At 39.0% G+C, this 20,152-nt stretch overlaps 1 protein-coding gene across 2 annotated transcripts; it reads left to right on the forward strand.

The window, feature by feature from the left end:
• Positions 1-19,200, forward strand: bmal2 (basic helix-loop-helix ARNT like 2). 2 transcript variants are annotated; one of them, XM_054777309.1, is made up of 17 exons: positions 1-301; positions 7,813-7,939; positions 8,036-8,089; positions 8,808-8,849; positions 8,950-9,107; positions 9,281-9,360; positions 9,526-9,618; positions 9,955-10,072; positions 10,148-10,297; positions 10,662-10,905; positions 11,624-11,730; positions 11,875-12,025; positions 12,117-12,187; positions 12,289-12,397; positions 13,010-13,103; positions 13,763-13,862; positions 14,830-19,200. In XM_054777309.1, exons 1-17 carry the CDS (start codon positions 244-246, stop codon positions 14,985-14,987), a joined length of 1,914 nt encoding a protein of 637 aa, XP_054633284.1. In that variant the 5' UTR covers positions 1-243; the 3' UTR covers positions 14,988-19,200. The 2 variants fall into 2 exon arrangements, with proteins under 2 accessions (XP_054633284.1, XP_054633285.1); XM_054777310.1 differs by lacking the exon at positions 9,526-9,618.
• The last annotated feature ends 952 nt before the right edge of the window (positions 19,201-20,152 follow it).

The raw sequence follows: 20,152 nt of genomic DNA on the forward strand, positions 1-20,152 counted from the left end.
TGCCGATAGGAGGAGACCGTGTGTCATCTTCCGCGCTTTCACCGCCAAGCTGGCCCCAAAGGAGGGAATCCTCCTGTGCATGTTTCTGCACACCCTTATCATTTACTTGTGTGGTACAATAATGTACCTTTTATTGGCTGTTTAACTCGTCGTCTTGGATTAAAAACAAAAGCATTATTCTTCGTTATTCGACCGCCTCATCCATGCATTGGAGTCCTGGGCCCCAGCGCACCGGCTCCAGCCATGGCGGCCAGGAATACCGCCGCTGGCGGCGGTGACAGAACGGAAGGCGAACGAGGAGGTAATATACTTGTGTCATAGAACAATTTGATGGTCCAACGGTCTTGAATTCCATTAGTGGTGCTGACATTTGTTTGATAAGCGAGGTGTTTGTGCTAGCTTGTTTCTCAAAGGGTTGGCCGTAACTTTGCGTTATTGCAAAAGTAGGTCAGTAGATCAGTAGAGCAAAGTCGTCTTTTACACTGTTTATGCCACGTATCACCATATTTAACGTTTCCAACGTTTAGTGTCGATAAAGACGGCCTCTGACCGTCATCGTTGGTTATTGCTATACGTGAAATGAATGGCAGGCGCTTTCCGAAAGTAGCCCGAAAGATAAGCAAACGTTAGCTTAGCATAATAGCCAGACTAGGCCTGTTTACCAGGTCTCAAAAGAGCCGAGTGGTTAAAACTACCCATTGTAGCTATTTTTGACACTTTACCAGACTCCATGTTAAGGCACTCACGTTTTCTTTTAAATGGAAACAATTCTAGGCTATGGTCAGACCTAACTTTAGTTTTTAAGCATTTTTAACGTCTGTGGCCCCTTGGACGAGCTTGTTTATTCATTTAATGTTAGCAAGGACGAAAAACTAGCGTTAAAGTTGGTCAAAGCTGGACAACATCATAAAAGGCCACTATTAATTTATGTAAGGTCCTTTTTGAAATAAGGAAATTGCATAATGACAATTTTCTTTTCTTAACCTTGAAATGATAATTGCCAATGTAATCCATTTTTTATTGGAACCTTCTACATATGCCGACATTTTAAAGCGACAGGAGCTGGTCACCTTAAACCAGTGAAAGTTGCTAAATTATGTCATTGTCTAATTTGCAGAATTTACTGTTTTCTGTGTGTATGCGCTCAGGATTGACATTAAAAGTGACTATTATAACACATCGTTTAGTTACAGGTCCAAAAACACTCCCCGTCTCTCTTTAATTGCCATTGTTCGTTCACGCCCAAGGAAAATTCACAAGCTAATAGGTTGCTCGCTGAATTGACATTCCGGAAAAAACAGCGGCCAGAGCATTGCAAGTCACACGCTCAACCCGGACGAATAGCTATAAAATGATCGAGACGGCATCACAGGAAACGGCGTAGTGACTATACAGGAGCACACAATAATCCGGGCGTAAGAGCCATGCATGCTTTCACGTCATCTTCAAAAGTATCCAATGACACCAAAAAAAAGTTGCTAGATTTGCCACGAGTTGCTTTAAAAAAAGTCACAAGCAGGTTCTGAATAATCGTTAATTATACAGTAGTGACTAAGCTGGACTATTTTTTTTAATCATTTTAAAAGTCTCTGAAATGAGCAGGAGAGGCCCCCTTAAACCCACATAGACTATTCGATTTGAAACCTGATCCATTTTTCATATATTGTACAGTCAGCCCTTGTTTATCGCAGTTAATTGTTTCCAGACCTGACCACTATAAGCGAATTTCCATGAAGTAGGATTCAATATTGATAAATTGAATATTTTCATACTCAGACCACAGAAAAGCTGTTTATGACCGTCTATAAACTTTTTCTTTACATGACTAGAGCCCTGTAGACAAGAAATAACACCCCTGTAGTCACCTTTATACTCGTATTTCCTAATATAGTAGACATGATAAATGACAATAATATATATTAACTCACAAGTTAGCATTGTGAAAGTTCCTTCTGGTTATAGTAGTTTGAACGTGATGTGGGTCGATTGCATGGCATAAAAAAACAAAAAAGATGGATGTCGGCCCATCATCCTCTGGTGGAGGTGTTGGATGCTTAGCTATTCCTCGTCCTTCAGTCATCCAGTGATAATCATACTTAAAGATATGTCCTGTTGTCCCATGTTTGTAGGAGTTAATTGGTTCCAGACATGACCACGATAAATTAATTTCCGTGATTCAATGTCAATAAAATGAATATTTTAATAGTCAAAGCATAGAAAACCTGTTTATGCCTTTCTAAATATTTACACTGCTTTACACTCGTATAATTCATTGTTTACATCGCATTGCACAACTCTTATGCTGCAGGGACTCGAGGCGGCCGCTAGCTAGCGAGCTAACCCGTTAGCTTTGAATTTATTTAGGAAGTATCACTTGTATTTCAATTGCATTTCAGTATGTTTGACTGATAATTAGTATACCAGGAAACATTGATCATTTATTAATGAATTTCTGACCTGATAATTAGTATACCAGGAAACATTGATCATTTATTAATGAATTTCTGAAAAAACACAATATAGCGACTGAGCGATAATCGAACCGCAATATAGCGAGGAACAACTATAGTTCATTTTCTGCCACGGAGGCGAGGATTATTAACTAAGAGGAGCGTCCCAGCACAGTGAAAGCACATAGATTGGAACCTTAGTTAGCGTCATTAATCCGCTCCAGGTCTGACTCTAACCGAATCAATTTTTCCCATAAGTAATGTAAATCCAATTAATTTGTTGCAGAAAGCCAAAAATGTTAACACAACATATTTTTACCGTTTTACAATAATAGATTTACATGCAGAAAACGATTTGAAATGCATATAGTAGTTAATAGTTAAATAGTTACTTTTAAGGTTATGTTTGATGACGTCATTGTTGACATGACTGTTCCCAAAGAGACGAGGTGGCAGCGAGATAAACACGGACACCGCCTTTGTGTTTTGCCATCAATGTTACAATGCCATCTACAAGACGGAGGTGTGACGACACTCCATTCAGTTCAGACAGAACAATATATTGTGAATGTGAGTGAAGGTGAGCAAATGGGGCCAAATCTTAAACAAAACAATTAAATAGACAGTGCCAAGTAGGTGTGGTGGTCAATTTTTATTTATGGCGACCTGCCACATTGTGAAAATGTGAATGAAGCATATGATCACTTTCGAAATATTTATGTGAAGCTCTACGGTAAGCACTGTCCATTAAGAGAATTGTCTAATAAGCAAAAGAAGATAAATCAACTGTGGATGACAAAGGGTTTGCAAAAATGGTTGTGAGAAGAAAAACGCATTATATAGGAAATTCATGATACAAAAAATCTAAAGAAGCAGAAACAAAGACGTATAAAAACAAGTTAACAAATATTTTAAGAGTGTGTAAGAGAGAAAATTATAGCAAATTATAAGACTAGAATAAAAACATTAGGGCAACTAGGGGCATCGTAAACAGTATCATCAGGATTGGATCCAAGAAAGTAGATTACCATCAATATTTTATAGACGGAAATGCTAAAAGTGAGGATATGAACAAGGTAGTTGAAAAGTTCAATAAATACTAAAATATTGGACCAAATCTGGAAGAAATTATCCCAAATTACTTGTCAGTGGCAGAAGGGAATTAAAGTACAGATGAGAATCCCAACTCCATTTTCCTCACAGACAAAAAAAGAGATAAGCGATATTGCCAACAAATGTAAAGCAAAAACATCAACTGATAGCAATGAAATGGAAACGATAAAACTAGTTTCCAAAGTCTAACGAGACTGCGGAACCATTGTTGTACAGCAGTAGTTTATCATTTCAGCCTGACATACTGTATTTCCAAACAAAAGGAAAATAGCTAAAGCTGTACCAATTTTCAAAACTGGAGACAAACATCAATTCACTAACGATGACCAGTTTCTTGCCACAATTTTCTAAAATCTTTGAATATCTATTCAACAAGAGGTCAGGGACATTTATAAATAAGAATGAATTACTCACTGAGGAAATAACTGAGGAAATTACCAACGCTATAGATCGCAGAGAGTGCGCAGCTGCAGTATTTATGGATTTAACAAAAGCATTTGATACAATAAATGAACAAACTACAATGGTATGGAAGAGTGGATAGTTAATTTTGAACTGGGTAAAAAAAGCTGCTTGGCAAACAGGATCCAATATGTGAAGCTAGGAGAATGTACATTTGCAAGCTTAAATATATTTGGCGGCATACCCCAGGGGTCAATACTGGGACCAAAACTGTTTAACCTATATATATAAATGGCATCTGTAAATTCACAGAAGACTACAATGGGGAAATAACAATAAAAGTACACTTCACTCACTAACAACTATAAAAAAAAAAGGTCACTTAGGATAATCTACAACGCTGGTTAGAGAGAACACACAAACCCTTTTATTCCTAAAACCCCAGTTATTAAAATTTGTTGACCTGGTACACTTTGAAACAGCTAAGATTATACATAAAGCAAAAAAACCTGCTACCCAAAACCATAATACAATTCTTCTCATCAAGAGAGGAGAAATATGATCTTAGGAACAAAATTAACTTAAAACCCTTATACGTGAACAACGATAAAAACCTTCAGCATATCAGTATGTGGAATCAAATTGTAGAACAAATTGAATAAAGAACTCAAACAATGGACTAAAATGAGCCATTTGAAGGAACAGTACAATCAGTTGACGTTTACGAAGTATAAGGAAGAAGAATCTTGAACCATAGGGAAATACCTGTACACTGCTATGTCATATGACAACCACACTTACTCCTTATTCTCCATTTTTGTTATACGACTATCTGAAGTGTTACATTGTTTGTACTCAATCATCTAACAACGTACAGTATGTGACAACTACTAACTTCTACTACTACTACTTTTTCATGAGTGCTGTATAATTTATTTATATTGCCTTACAAACCTCAACTTCATTTTAACGCATTGTTATATTGCTTCTTATGTTATTTCAGAACTCGTAAAAGGCACATGTGGAATAGGAAGTGAACAAATATATTAGCAATTGATGTGAAAGGAAGAGGGGGGTAGGACTGAATATAAGCTCTTATTCGTTCTACTCCTTTTGGGTTTGTGAAACTGTGAATTGTAATATGTGATTTATACCAAGGTAATGTATGTTCAAATAAAATGAAACCATTACATATGTATGAGTCATTTTTCCACCAATTAAGTGAAATTGGATAATTTCCCGCAGCACACCTGATGATCTCGCACGGCACACAAATGTGCCACAACACAGTGGTTGGCAATGACTGGTGTGAATGAACAGATGTTATCGGTGTCATCTGTCAGCTTACGCTGCAGACTCATTGGGACATGGCCATGTAGAATTTTTATCTACATTTGTGATTCTGATCTGAGGATATCCCAGTTTATTCATGTTTTCCGTCTTTACGCTGCCGTGATGCATATCTGAGGTGGAAGGAAAGAAATGGTGTCACACTTTGTGTAAATCCAACATAAATTGCCCTTAAGTGTGGATGTAAGTGTGTGTGGTTGTCCATGTGTGTGAGCCCAGTGACTGTCAAACAGTCCAGGGTGAACCTGCCCAAACGTAGATGGATTGATGGCCTAAGATTTGTGACTTTCCTCCAAGGAGCCAAACTGTATGACCCCTGAAGTGCTCTGGCTTCACACTTTGAGGGATGTCCACTCATCTTGTTGTCTTTACTGTTGACTGTAACCTGCTTGTCTTGCAGATTGTGTGTTAATTGCTATTTGGGTCACAGTGTGGAACACATCTAAAAATAGATGTCATGGGTATGTCCTGCATTTGGTCTGTTGTGCCATTCTCTCACGTTTCTCCCTGGATCACTTCAGAGCCTTGGCAGCACTCCCTTAGCCTTGCCAGATACATCTACTAAGTTAAAACTAGGGCAGTGTAATCCAGAAACCCTGAAGTAAATCCCTATGTGAGGTTTACGAATTCAACTACTGTCAGATTGAGAGGGGTGTTATATAAACGGTCATTCCCGTTTAAACTGTGCTGATTTTAAAAGTAAAAAATGAATGGTATGTATGTGCTTTAGAGAAAGGCAATGCCCACACTTACGTACATTGATATTAAAATGTGTCCCCACTCCAACAGTGGTATGTATGAAAATTAGGGCTTAACAATTAATTGCATTTACTATTACCACGAGATGTAAGTTTCTAATCTTAACGACATGTTTATAAGTGATGGATTACTTGTTTTGTCTTGGGTCTCTCTGTTTAAGTCCCGATGTCAATATGTATGTGTGCATGTTAAAGCAAATAATTGTTGTCAAAATTGTATTTTCCTTTAGTTAATTATGCCGTATGTTCAATATCATGAATTGTGATTACTTGAACACAAGTCACTCTACTGGAAGTAGCCTCTGAGTAATAAGCATTTGGCCTTCATTAAATCTATAAATCTTTTTTTAAAAATATGTGCGGAAAAAGTAGAGAAGTTCAATGAAAAGTAGGCTTGTTAAGTCAGCATTAGTAATGTATTGTTTTGGCATTGTCTTTTTTTAAGTACAATTCTGCAGTTTGTTTGTTTGGGTTAATTTACAGTACTTCAAAAGTAATGCAGGAATTGTGTAATGCATTTTGTCATCACTAATTACTTTCAAATGACAGTAACTAACTGCTGTTGTTGGTATGCTGTCATATGTGGGTTTGTGTCCTGGTATGATGTTTGGTTGTTGGCTTATTGTGTTCCGATTAGATTATATATACTTTTAGCAAATAGGATTTGGACTAGGGACTACAGATGAAAAAATAGCCTTTTAGCAAATTGTGGCATATTGGCAGACATGTTTATTAACTCTTTCAATCCCAGCCATTTTTCAAAAGACAGCCCCTTCAGTACCGGCCATCTTAGATGTTGACTGATCTTTCAAGACACACACAATATTATGTTCTATGGCTATATAAACATGGAACCTACCAAAACCATGATTAGACTACCGTCTTTCTTCAGAAAAAAAAAGTTGGTTTCTACCTTTTTCCGTTCTTTACTAATCAGCTGAACATAGGTAAGTTTCAGGAAAATATCAGTTGCCGAGTAAAAAAGGGAGAAAAACTGTTTTTTGTGAAAAGATACATTTCAATCATAACTTTCACTTTGACACAAATATGTAGTTTTTGTGGCAGGTCAAGTATCTAAACAACACAAAAAGGGTTGTTTTACATCAAAATAACGATTTATTTACAAATGATTTACAAATATAATGAACTATTTACAATTTTCACATGAACTGTGTACACGCGCATCTGTGCGTGTGCATGCATTAAAATTTCCTTACAATGCGTCACCTTCTGCACGCTACACTCCTCCACGTGTGTCTACTTCCTCCTTGCTGTCGTATTTTTTGTTCCATTCAAATTCACATGCCGAGCTCTTGTCAAATGCACCTCTGCCACCTTGTGGCCGTTTTTATGGCTTAAAACTGCTCTAAAAGTGACATCTGATAGTGTGCGGTTGTGTCATCGCCTCTTTTTGTCTCTCACGCAAAATAACTTAAAAGACATCTTTAGGATCGGGCGTTTGGGTTTAGAAAAACATAAATACATCTTTGGGAATAAATTGGTTAATATATACTGTATTTGTAAGTAAATAACTAAATATCAAATATATTACAAGTAACCTGTGCATGACATTATGCAAGACCTCAGTTCAAACAGCAGATTTTGTATGACTAAATGGGGTTTGCTGTATTTTCTTTTTTTTTTTTTTTTTTTTTTTAGAATGTGCAATCATTGCAATTACATTGCAGTAATTTTGTTTTTTAATCTGCAGCTCATTATTTTTTCCCTTCTTTTTCCAGAGAATGTAATTGAGGAAAACCAAATGACCTCCGTCTCTCTACCCAGCCTGATGACTCCAACCTCAATGGTTGGCATGTCCCTGGGCCTGGAGATGCCCCGGAAACGAAAGGGCAGTGTGGACAACCAGTACGTATGAGTGTGTTTGCCTTTGATTAAACTCTGCTAAAAACCAATAAATCCAATTAAATTGCCTTTATTGATGCTGCTGTTTTTTTTACTTAGGGAAACAAAATTGGCATTGTTCACAAGTGACTATATGGATGAGGACCAAAATGGGTAGGTGCTGTTTTCTGGAAAACAGCTGAATTGCGCATTCCAAATAACTATATTTGGCAACACCCACTGTCTTTAAATGGATAGTTCGGATTTTTTTGACATGAAGTTGTATGACATCCCCATCAGCAGTGTATTACACCCAAAGTGACTTACCCGCCCAATTGGTCCCGTGAGTTCACTTCTGGTCGGAGATCCGTGATGAGGAACGTAGTTCCTCTTAATTGCTGAGTCTGGCTGCTCAAAAAAAAATGCGTTCAAAAGAGTAATAGATTTGCATTAAAAAAAAAACTAAAAAAAAATCAGACCTCACAAATCGCTCTGCGTTATATTTGTCTCCCGCCATATTCCTGAGCAATGTTGCCTGTCCATTCTTGTGTATGTGATGAAGACGCTCGCATCTTCTTCCTCGGTGGAACACACACGTAAACAAGATGGCCGCAGCGCTCCGTCATGGAGGAAGATGCCAGCGTATTATTCTTTCGAAGGCATTTTTTTGAGAAGCCAAACTCTTTACTTAAATGGCCCCAGCAACTAAGTGGAACTATGTTCCTCGTCACGGATCTACGACCAGAACTGGACTGACAGGACCCAGTTTGGGGGGTAAGTCACTATTGGTGTAATATACTGCTGATGGGAATGTCATACAACTTCATGTCAAATAATCCTAACTATTCCTTTAACAATGCAACGCAGTTGAGGATGTTTTTCTTTTCTACAGTTCAGATGAAGAGGACCAACATGCCAAAATGAAATGTTTCAGGTAATAGAATCTCTCAACATAACATAAATATTGAATTAATTAGCTGTACTGGTCGAGGGGAAAAAAAACATTCATTTGAATCATCATTATCTTTTTGCAGGGAACCACACAGCCAAATTGAGAAGAGAAGACGAGACAAAATGAACACGCTGATTGACAAGCTGTCAGCCATGATTCCAACATGTAACCCTATGTCTCGTAAACTGGACAAACTCACTGTGCTCAGAATGGCCGTGCAGCACCTCAAATCCCTCAAAGGTACCAGACCAGCAGGAAAGACAACTACAGCTAATGATTTTGCCGAATTACCGATTCAGTGAACCAGAGAAAATTCTGATTCATTGTATTGTCGAAGTTTTGGCGGTAATGCTGTATAAACTTCTCGACAATAGCTACGTGAAACTCACATTTTGAAACCTCACACGTTTTAGGTTCCTCAAGCTCTTTTTCCGAACTTAACTACAAACCATCATTCCTGCCTGACGAGGAGCTCAAACACCTGGTCCTAAAGGTAACAATACCTGTTGTCTGACTTTATTTGCACAAATCTGCCATGTTCAATCATTTAATTGAGAGGCTTTTTTTTTTTTTTTTTTAAAGATTTCTCACTGGCATTTTACTGTTATCAGACTAGCACATCAGATGCTTCCTATTCTCTCTCTTTGTTGTCGTGCAGGCTGCAGATGGCTTCCTGTTTGTAGTTGGCTGCGATCGGGGGAAAATTGTTTTTGTCTCTGAGTCCGTCACGAAGATATTAAATTATAGTCGGGTAACACTTATTTTGTTGTTGTTGTTTTTTTTTTTTGTTTGTTTTTTTTTTTGCTGTATCTGCAGCAACACTGTTCATGTTTCAAAAGACCAAATGGGATATATCTTGATATAGAGAGATCTTTTTTTCCAATAGATGCTATCAAACTTTGAATTATCCATCCCTTTCTTTCACATTTTGCCTGATTTGTGCCATGTAATTTACTAGTGTGCTCCGGTGTCCAAAATCAAATGTACTTTGTTGTTATCATTTATAACTTAGCAACTGTATGATTTAGTATTTTTGAACAAACTGTTTGTGTTGGTCAGTTTGATAATCTTTGTCTTCTCCTTACAGGCAGAGCTGATTGGCCAGAGCTTCTTTGATTATGTCCACCCTAAAGACATGGGAAAAGTGAAGGAACAGCTGTCAGCATCTGAACTGTACCCTCGTGAACGACTGATAGATGCTAAAAGTATAGCAATTATTTGTTTGTTTCTTAGTTTGTGTGTGTGGTGGAGCACATGTAATGGTATTGTCGTGTCCATAGCTGGTCTGCAAGTCCAGGCTGACCTCCCAGTCGGCGCAACACGACTGTGTTCAGGCGCACGACGCTCTTTCTTCTGCCGTATGAAATGCAACAAAATATCCGTCAAAGTTGAGGAGAAGGAACTTCAGGCCAGCACCTCCAAAAAGAAAGGTAGTTAAATAATTTTGGGATCCATTTTGGGCAGCCAGGGTGAAGTAATTACAGTGGTATTTATAGGGCTCAGTCACATCAAAAATGATCTTTCTTTCCATATGAAGCAGGTTGAAGATCCTGATCTTTTATACAATAATTGTAATCAGAAAAAGACCTTAACTTAAACAAGCCCAAGAAAAAAATAAGGGGTTTGGAAACCAAACCACCAATTGTGTTTGGTTCCTATTGATTTGGTTCATCTAAGGTCTAATCGATTACTTGATTAATCAAAACAACAAACTATAGATTGATCAGCTAAGAAAATAGTCGTTAGTTAGTTGCAGCCCTTCGTAGTTTAATTTATATTTGTGTGTGCCTACAGAATCGCAAAAGTACTGCACAGTTCATTGTACAGGCTACATGCGCAGCTGGCCCTCCAGTCAGCTGGAAGCAGAGGGCGAGTGCGATGCAGAGAAGCAAGAGAGCTCCCACTTCAGCTGTCTGGTTGCTGTGGGGCGCATCCACTCCCACTCATCTCCTCAAGTCAACGGAGATTTCCGGGTCAAACCCACAGAGTTCATCACACGTTATGCCATGGATGGCAAGTTCACCTTTGTCGATCAAAGGTAAAATTGTGATTGTAGATTATATACTGAATTTAGTATTATCAGTGTGAGGTATATTACCTGAGAAAAGTACTTTAGTTACTACTTGCTGTCCCAAAAAAAGCTATTGCATTAGTAACGGAATCACTCCTTCATAAATGTAATTGATTACCAGGGAAAGTAATTTTTTTGTTGTTGTTGTTGGAAAAACTTTCATATACTGTTTATAAAATCTTTTGGATTTATCTTTGTGGGAGCGTATGCCGAGGAGCAAAGTGACTTGCAATCCTCTACCAAAGCGAGGGGGCAGCATCGAATTCTCTTAAAGATGTGACGTTCGTGAACAAGCCGAGTCTTTTGAACGGTTCTTTTAAGTGGAGAATGACAACCGATTCCCATTTGCACATGAGGACGTTCTGATATCTTATATTCTTACATCTGCAAATAGGTTGCCATCGTTCACCTGAAGAGACGTGCAAACAATTCGACCCATTCGTAACATCTCTATGAGTGAGCCGGTGATAGCCGCTGTTCGATATCTGTGCATAATAAAACACCACATCTCACACTGGTAATGGTAACAGCATTGTAACCTTTGAAATGGTAATTAATTAGATTCCAGTAATGGAGTTACTGCATCGTGTCCCAATTATAGCTAAGAGACTGTTCAGTGTTCACCGTGAAACATTTAAAAGGTGTATTTATACCCAATTCTGTCATATTGATGCTCTTTTCACAGAGCAACAACCATTCTTGGTTATCTTCCCCAAGAGTTGCTTGGGACTTCATGCTATGAGTACTTCCATCAAGATGACTTACCACATTTAGCTGACCGACATCGAAAAGGTAAGTTTATGTGTAAGCCTATATATTTTGTTTTGTTATGGGATTTTTTTTTCCCCCTAATTGTGGAGGCCTCTTCAACTGAGCTTGGACCTCTGAGATCGGATCCTATAGCATCTATCCAATGTTGACTGTTCTCTTTTTCAGTGCTGCGGAGTAAAGAGAAAATCGAGACAAATTGCTACAAATTTAAAACAAAATATGGCTCTTTTGTCACACTGCAAAGTCAGTGGTTTAGTTTTGTAAACCCCTGGACCAAAGAAGTTGAATATATTGTGTCAACTAACACAGTCATATCGTAAGTAGATGCTTTACAGATTATTTAATTTTATTCTGTCTGTTTGTAATATATGTATATTGTAAAAGGTATCCCTTTTCTCTCACTGCAGGCATGATCACAGTCGAAAAAGCCAGTCAGGAAACAAGACTGAACAGTCAAGCGCTTCTAAGGCTTCAGGAGGTCAATTAAAATGAGTTACTATAAACATATTATAAACACAACACAGATAATTTGGGCTTTTTAGCCTTAAAAGTTTAATTTTTTTTAAAAATTTTTTTTAGAAGATGGAAAGAAGTCTCTTCCAGTTATACCAGGCATCTCTACCACACCTATGGTATATGCCGGAAGCATCGGGACCCAGATTGCCAATGAGCTGCTGGACTTCCACAGGTGGGACATTAAAACAGTGAATGTGTACTTAATCTCTGGGAGGTTTCCTTTTAGGTTAGGGCTGCATAAAAGATAGGGGGGGGAAATGCAATCTTAATTCACACAAACATGGCATCGTATTTCTAAATAACGATTCTTTAAAATTTTACTTAATGAGTTACAAACGGTGCCATTTTACTCCAGAATCACGTTGGAATGACGACAGAGGCGTCCTTCTCACTCTCCCTGTGTCCCCAGCAAGTCTCGCTAGCCAGAGCCAGTTGGCTCTGATGCCCTGGCTCTCCCTGCTGACAGCCAACCCATCAGTATTAATTGACTTGTCTTTATTAGGTGCATGAATGTACTGTCAACTGGGCGTGCCATGGGTTTTATTTTCAGTCTTTCTGGTAATTTCCAGGAAGTTTCCAGTCAGTTCCATGAGGAGCTTTCTTTAAGCAGAACAAGTCATTAAACAGTATGATTTTTTTATAGCAAGCAAAAAAATTGTGATTCACATTTTTCCTAGTGCAGCTCTAATAATAATGCGTGGAATTGCTAAAAAGTGGCTGGTTCATGTCTAAATGTCAGGGTTTGTCATATTGTAAGTTGACATGTTGCCTGTGTTGCTTATAGAATGCACTCCTCACCCTCCAGTGGTAACGTGAGCCCGTTTAGTCTGCCACAGGACAAATCTCTGCTCACAAATCACGACCAAGTCAGCAACAATGTAAGTGAATCTTGCACACTTTGTGTTGGTGTGGCTGTTTTTGTATTATTACTGAGTGCGTTTTTTTCTTAGTAGGCTCATTGACTAAATTTCTTTTATGAACTATGGGAGAAATTATTGATCCGTTTATAGGTTATTGTTTGAAATTGTTATTATATTTGTTAATTTTAGATGGGTTTTTTTCCACGTAGATCCTTTTTATTTGTAGAATAGCATAGCTGTGTCAATGTTGTAAACTGCTGTTTCCATGCTAATGTCACATTGAGCCCAATAATGTTGCCCAGAGGAGCTGTGCCTGGAGTAGACAGACATAGAAAACCAGTCACAAAGTATGCTATATTTTTATATCGGAGGGGGGAATAACATAAGATCTGCTTTAGATGAATAAAGATGTTGCTTTTATTTTAGTATTTTAGATTTTCTTTGTGTTCAGATTCTCAGTCAGACTAAGGTGTTAACTTGTCCTAAAAATCTGATTAAGCAGACAAACTGGTATCTTAGAGGTGGTACACACTTCTTTGTTGATCTGATGGCCTGTAATGTGATGGACAATTTAGTGTGCCTTCCCTATTGCAAACTTATCTGGTGTGCCTTGTTAGAGCTACCCTCAAAAGATGAATTGTCATTTTCATTTCATCACCATGCCTTTTGCTGTATAGGTGCCAAATGGTGAAGCTACAGAAATGGAGATCCCAGAAAAAAGCAGCTCAGAGGAGGACCCCCAGGGGGCTTTATTCCCTGGAGGGGAGACACTCATGGGTACGTTCTCTGATCCTGTCCATCAACACATCTCAAAGTAGATGTTATTGAAAACAATCCTTTTAACAATTAGATTTCCAACAATGATGATTGTCTGTGAAAAATGTGTTAAGCCATCAGTTTAGGCATGTGCAAGTACAGGTGGTTCTCGTTTTGTGGCGTTTCCTGGTTACAAACGCGCTCCCATAAATTAAGAACTTAATTTTGGTCCATTAACATGAGACTCGCTCAAGAACTAGTTACAAGGGAGGAATACATTATGTGCGGCTCACACGCAGCTACGCTACTCTAAACACTGGACTGTCGCAACCATCATTAAAGATGGAGGATAAAGGATCCTGTTATGTCTGCCGAGACATTGCAAGGATGACAAGGAGGTAGTCGATTTATTTATTGCAACAACAAAACCAGCTACTGTCAGCTTCAACCACGCCAAAACAGCATCAGCAAACTCAACTGTCCCCTCTGCACGTTCACAGATGGACTCTTTAACACTACACATAACTGCCAGGTCACTACCTTCCTATCCTTGAGCATTTTAAAGGATCTCTTCCTCTGAAAGTAAGTAATAACCAAGTAGCATTGTGTTTTTTGTCCTTTTTTTTTTTAATTACGGTTTAATTTAATTATTGTATTTTTACAACGCGTGGTAGGAACGGAACTCATTCGGAAACCGAGAACCACCTGTATGCCATAACCAAAACAAAAATGGCCAACCACTGGGAAGTTGTTGCATTCATTCTTAAAGCGCTTCTGCTGCTAAGTTACTGCACTGCATCCAACTTGCATGCACATACACCCTAGGAGTCAGTTGGTGCACATAATCAGAGCTTCTTCTTTGACTTTGTCATCTCTATTCAACTAATAGTTGTCGTGTAAGTGTACCATGAGAAATAGTATTTACAATGCATGTTCCTCTCTCCTCAATCATTTTGTCCTCGTTCAATGTCCCTTGATCTCACCGCAGGGGAGAACTCCCAGTTAGATTTGGACAGCGTGGTTGAACCGGGCCTTGGAAGTCTTACCAATGATGAAGCAGCTATGGCTGTGATCATGAGACTCCTGGAGACAGACTCGAACTTGGGTGAAGCAGGGGACTTTGAAGATATGCACTGGTCCTTATAGAAGCTACACTTGAAAGGCGAGGCAGTGACACCTGGTTTTCAGTTCTATTTATTAAGCAGTTGTCAAACGGCTGTTCTCAAAAGGCAACTGTATCACCAACGGTAAGGAACACCCGCGTTTTCGCCGGAGGAGGTGATGCGCTGCTAAGGCCTTACAGCAGTCTGCCTGCCATGGAACACCATTACGTTTACCCCTTGTCCACTACGGCTGTTTCAGAGTTGTATTGGTGTAGGTTCCCAAAGCTTTATTTTTGATTATCTAGGGCGCCGAGCAAGTGACGTTTTTTCAGATTCGCCATTGGCTCCAAAAGGTTTCCGTGTCAAGTGGCGAACTCTTGCATAATCCGTCCAAATACACAAATGTATGAAAATTTTTTTGCACCACAGACCACAATGTCCCTCAGACAATGTAGTGAATGATGTGCAGTATTATTAAGTGATATTTGTTCGCACATTGGGTAATAAATAGTCAATCGCTGTTACTTTCCTTTAAGAGCGCGCTGCCGTGCCATGGAAGGCGTGTGCTTCCACTGCATACACACTAGAACTTTCACTCCTCTTCTACGTGTTCCTATCATTCACGTTCATGTTACATTTGGATGTTATTTCTAGCATACTATCTGGTTGGCTGGAGAGAAGTATTTTTCTTTGGAGAGCAGAAAGTGACAGAGCTCTGTTGCCTTGTGTTAATCAGTTGGTTGACAGTGACTGTCCATACTGCAGTTTTATGTAACATCTATTTTTTAATTGAATAGTACATTCATAGTACAGTGGAATTATTTTTTTATTGATTGGCCAGTACTTGTTTCCTAGTCGGAGGCGTAAAACCCTGTGACGTAATGGCATAGCTCCCGAGGGCATGGGAAGTGAATGCGATGTCAAATCAGTTTGCAGCCAGAGCTTTAAACTGCCTCAATTCTGCCTCCAAATGAACCTGACACCAGCACCGAAGTTGGCAGTATTGGAAAGGGGGTAATTGACATTGTCATTTAACGAGGCCTGAGAATCTGCACAGGAAGTCTCTCGTATCAACCAGGGGTTTGGGAGTCCCACCAATACTTGAACAGAGGACAGGAATGATGCAACACATTGCACTGAATCAACTCACTGTTTTTTGGTTGTTGTTTTTTTTTACATTGTACTTTAAAGCTCCTGTCTCCCATCTTTGAACCCTGCCCTCCACACCTACTTTTCAGGCCATTTCCATGGTCTTGCATTTGCCTCAGAGCAGCCATTTAAAAAAAAAAAAAAAAAAAATCATGTCTCCCTATGGGTTTGTGAACAGTGCAATGCATAATAGCACTTAGAGACATTTAAAGGCAATGACTAAACAATCACCTCACACCTGTTATTATAGTTTATTTTCTGAGTGATATAGCGGTAGAAGAAGTGACTTCTCAGGAGTTGATGGAGAAAAGCCACCCCATATAAACATATAGTGTCGCAGTTCTTAGCAGCTGTAGCAGTATTTAACATTTTTTACATTTCCCTGCATTTTGTAACTTGAAATGTATAACTGTTCTCGGTCACATGTGCAACTGTGTATTTACTTGTGGTCAGTTTCATCGTGTCCCAAATAAGCAGAGTTTAGATTTTTATTCATGTTATTTTCAGTGGCAGTCATCCATGCATAGATTTTGGGATATATTATGCAGTGATCATTCCATAAATGTTTAAAGTATGCCCCATTTTCCCATTCGTCACTCCTGATATCAAGCGGGTACATTTCTGTTGGTGTACCGCAATCTGACATTTGAATGAGTCCTTGACTTGCCATTATTACCTCAACTTGTTTTGTCTACATATGACCTTGCACACACATCACAATAAATAGGGTCTTGCAGTGAAATAGATGGCCTCACGTGGCTTTGAAGTTGACTCAAAATATATTTTATAACAAAATATCTAAACTCTGAATATGTATACGAAATTATTAGAAATGTAGGAAGAAATGTACATGAGTTTGGAGTGTGTCTGTGCGATGTTATCCATTTATCCAAGAGTCGAAGGCCACTAATGCTTACAATTTCTGTACTAATTCAACCCAGTGGTTTGATGGGCTTCAGATTTGTCAGTTCTTCCACACCAAACTCACCCAAGCACGTCTTCATGGATGTTCTAAATCTTGCGCTGATATAATGCGTCATGTCTATACAGTACATTTAAAATCTGACTTTGATGATGCAGAGTAGAATCTATAGTCCGACAAAATTTTAAGAAACTGCTTGCATTGATATTTTTTTCTATTCCATTCCTGAAAAGGAGTAACCTTCATCAAGTGACTATCACAATTCAGGCTTGAAATATTGTGAGCTCATCCTGATAGGCCTTTTGTGTGCAATGTAATGGAAAAAGATGACTGCGACCTGTCAGCACCATTCAGTTAAGTGACACCAATTTGGCCAGACACTGAATAAGCAGCCCAGCTCCTGATGGCATATACGGAAATCCATGCTCCCATCCCTGAATTGTGATCTGAACAATAATGTATTTGCTGTCTCATGCTTGAAATACGAGGAACCTACAGGTGGAGCATCTTAACTCGCGGACGCTCCCGTTTGTGTCCAAAGTGCCTTTGGACGTTTCCACGATGACACGCAATAAGCCTGTGTTGTTGTTTTGGGGTTATCTTTTTTTTCAAACACCTCAGCTAACTGAAAGTAGGGCTCCTTATACGATGTTCAAATGCATTTTTGGATACAACTTGACACCACGTGGCACAGTATGATTTAAGATGAGAACTTAAGCATTAGATACCTGACCAAACTGAGAGCGGTACAGCTTTCCACAGACACCGGCATTTTGTATTCTCTTTCAAAATTTCTGTTCTTATAATTCAGTCATTGCTTTGTTGTAGCTGTACATTTCCCGTTTGTTGTGAGTTCTGACACAAAAGCTTTTGTGAACGATAAGCCATCCAGGAAGACGTCATACTTTGCCTCTTTTTTTTTTTTTTTTACTGAAACATTAGATTTTGTAACATTCTTGTTTCCATTTGCATGCTTCTTCTGTTTCATTTCCTAATAGACTGGCGCTTGTGTGCGTTGTATACAATTGACTGCCCCTGCACAGGAGGACGGACCCCGACCTTTTAGCTTGAAGTTGACACTTTGGGAAAACTTGGTACTCTTAACAGCCACTTCCTGCCACACTAACTCAAGAGGAAGCCCTAACTGTATTGATCTGTTTCATATTGCTGCTACAATTAACTGGGGTCTCTTCCCAGCCGGTCTTGTTAATAAATGTTAGTTTACTCCCAACATGACTTGAATTGACTTTTTTTTTTCCAAACCATGTTGCAAACTATAGTGTGTCTATCATGGGTGCAAAAATAACCTTTGACCCCAGCTACATCTAAAATGGGACATGCAAGCTTGAATAGGGTTCAAGCTTTAAATATATGGAAGATATTGGAAATTGTGACTGGTGGAGAGGTTGACGATGAACCTGCACTGATACGATGGTGGCTGATAGGGGCACAGCAATGTCCAAACACAATGCAAAGGGAAAATGCAGCAAATGCCAAAAAGAGACACAAACCCCAGAAACAACTGCAAAATGGAAAGAAAAATGCAATTTTTTTTTAAGTGCAATTTTGTGTTTTTTTAACAGCATATGAACGAACACGCTTGCGGTGTATTAGAGCAAGCTGTCGGTGCTCTGTTGTTGTATTTACTCGTGCTACCAGGAGTGGGTGTTATCTCACGTTTGAACATGTGTGCAGCTACACTTGTCTCAGTGTGTTTACCTGTAGAGCACATTTGTAGTCTACAGCAAACAATAGCCGGCCAAATATAGAGCCACAAAAGTCCTTATTGGCGAAGGGAGAACCCGCCCATAGTGTTCTGCATCCTGATTGGCTTTAGACCACTGTCAGTCAGTCTCCTTCGTGCCACCGCTAGCATACTAGCTAACTGTGTGAGCTCCTTGCTAACCGCCAACAAACAATAGAAGAAGCAGCAGCTAACAGGCTAAATGAATCTTCGGTTCAAGGAGTGGGATGAGGACGACGACGGCATGTTTTATGCTTAACAAGGATACAAAAACTACAGTCGAAGGGCACCAGAACAAAGCACCATCAGAGGAGTGAATAAGTATGTCACTTTATTTATTGTGTCCAATCTAGTGGATTGACCATAAAAATTCAAATGAAATTTGAACTTTGAGAGTTTAAAATGTGAGAAAATGTTAATGCCTGTCTGAGAAAAGTGTGTAAAGTGTATTGTGAGGGCTTTTACTGCATTAAAACATATATAATAGTAAACAAAGTTGGCTACTTTCACTTACTGGGATTTCACTTACTGTGGGCAGTTTTGGGAACCTATCCCCGCAATAAACGAGGGAACACTGTATTTACAAATATTAGTGTTTATGTACATGGTACATGTATATCAGGGTTGCATGCACTTTTTCAGAATGCAAGTTAAAAGTCAAAATGGTCTAGCCCTTACTATAAAATAACATTTATTAGAATTTAACCGGTAACCTGGAAACAACTATATTAAATACTAGGGGTGTAACGGTACACTAAAATGTAATTTCGGTTCGGTTCAGTTTCTGTATTTAAAGCCAGCGCTCTCAACAACTGAATATGGATGTAATCTTGTGGCTATAAAAACTCCAATACCATGTGTTACTGCTTTGGCCCGGTCAGAGTTGCTTGCTAGAGGTTGTTTACATGTTGAAGTTATCGGTGTTTGCACTAAACTGTTTTTTCTTTCTTGTAGATGTAACATTTACTCCCGGATGATGCCGCTTTAAGTGCACTAACATGTTAGACGTGTTTCCTGCAGCATACCCGATATCCGTGGAACAATGTCAACACACAACTTTGGATTTATCCACTTGCCTTTGCCCATCCGTAATTTTAACAAGGAAGCCATAGTGTTCCCAAACAGGAGACCACATTGAAATTGGAGGGTCTTCCAGCTCAGGCTTCTCGCTTGCATTTGTCATGACGCCATTTGCTACGCCTGCGAGCTACGAGCGTTCCTCCCCCTCAGTCAGTTTCTCCAAAACTCCACAAACGATAATGGATTTTGAGATGAATATATTCATACACTGTATTCTATCCATCCATCCATCCATCCATCCATTTTCTTTGCCATATCCTCATTAGGGTTGCGGGGGAATGCTGGAGTCTATCCCAGCTGACTTTGGGCGAGA

This window comes from Dunckerocampus dactyliophorus, chromosome 5 (assembly GCF_027744805.1).
Source record: "Dunckerocampus dactyliophorus isolate RoL2022-P2 chromosome 5, RoL_Ddac_1.1, whole genome shotgun sequence".
NCBI lineage: Eukaryota > Metazoa > Chordata > Actinopteri > Syngnathiformes > Syngnathidae > Dunckerocampus > Dunckerocampus dactyliophorus.

Coding starts and splice junctions, on each gene's coding strand:
- bmal2 (XM_054777309.1), top strand. CDS start 244: ATGGCGGCCAGGAATACCGCCGCTGGCGGCGGTGACAGAACGGAAGGC. Junction 9,108..9,280: donor GCACCTCAAATCCCTCAAAG/GTACCAGACCAG, acceptor CACACGTTTTAG/GTTCCTCAAGCTCTTTTTCC. Junction 9,361..9,525: donor TCAAACACCTGGTCCTAAAG/GTAACAATACCT, acceptor GTTGTCGTGCAG/GCTGCAGATGGCTTCCTGTT.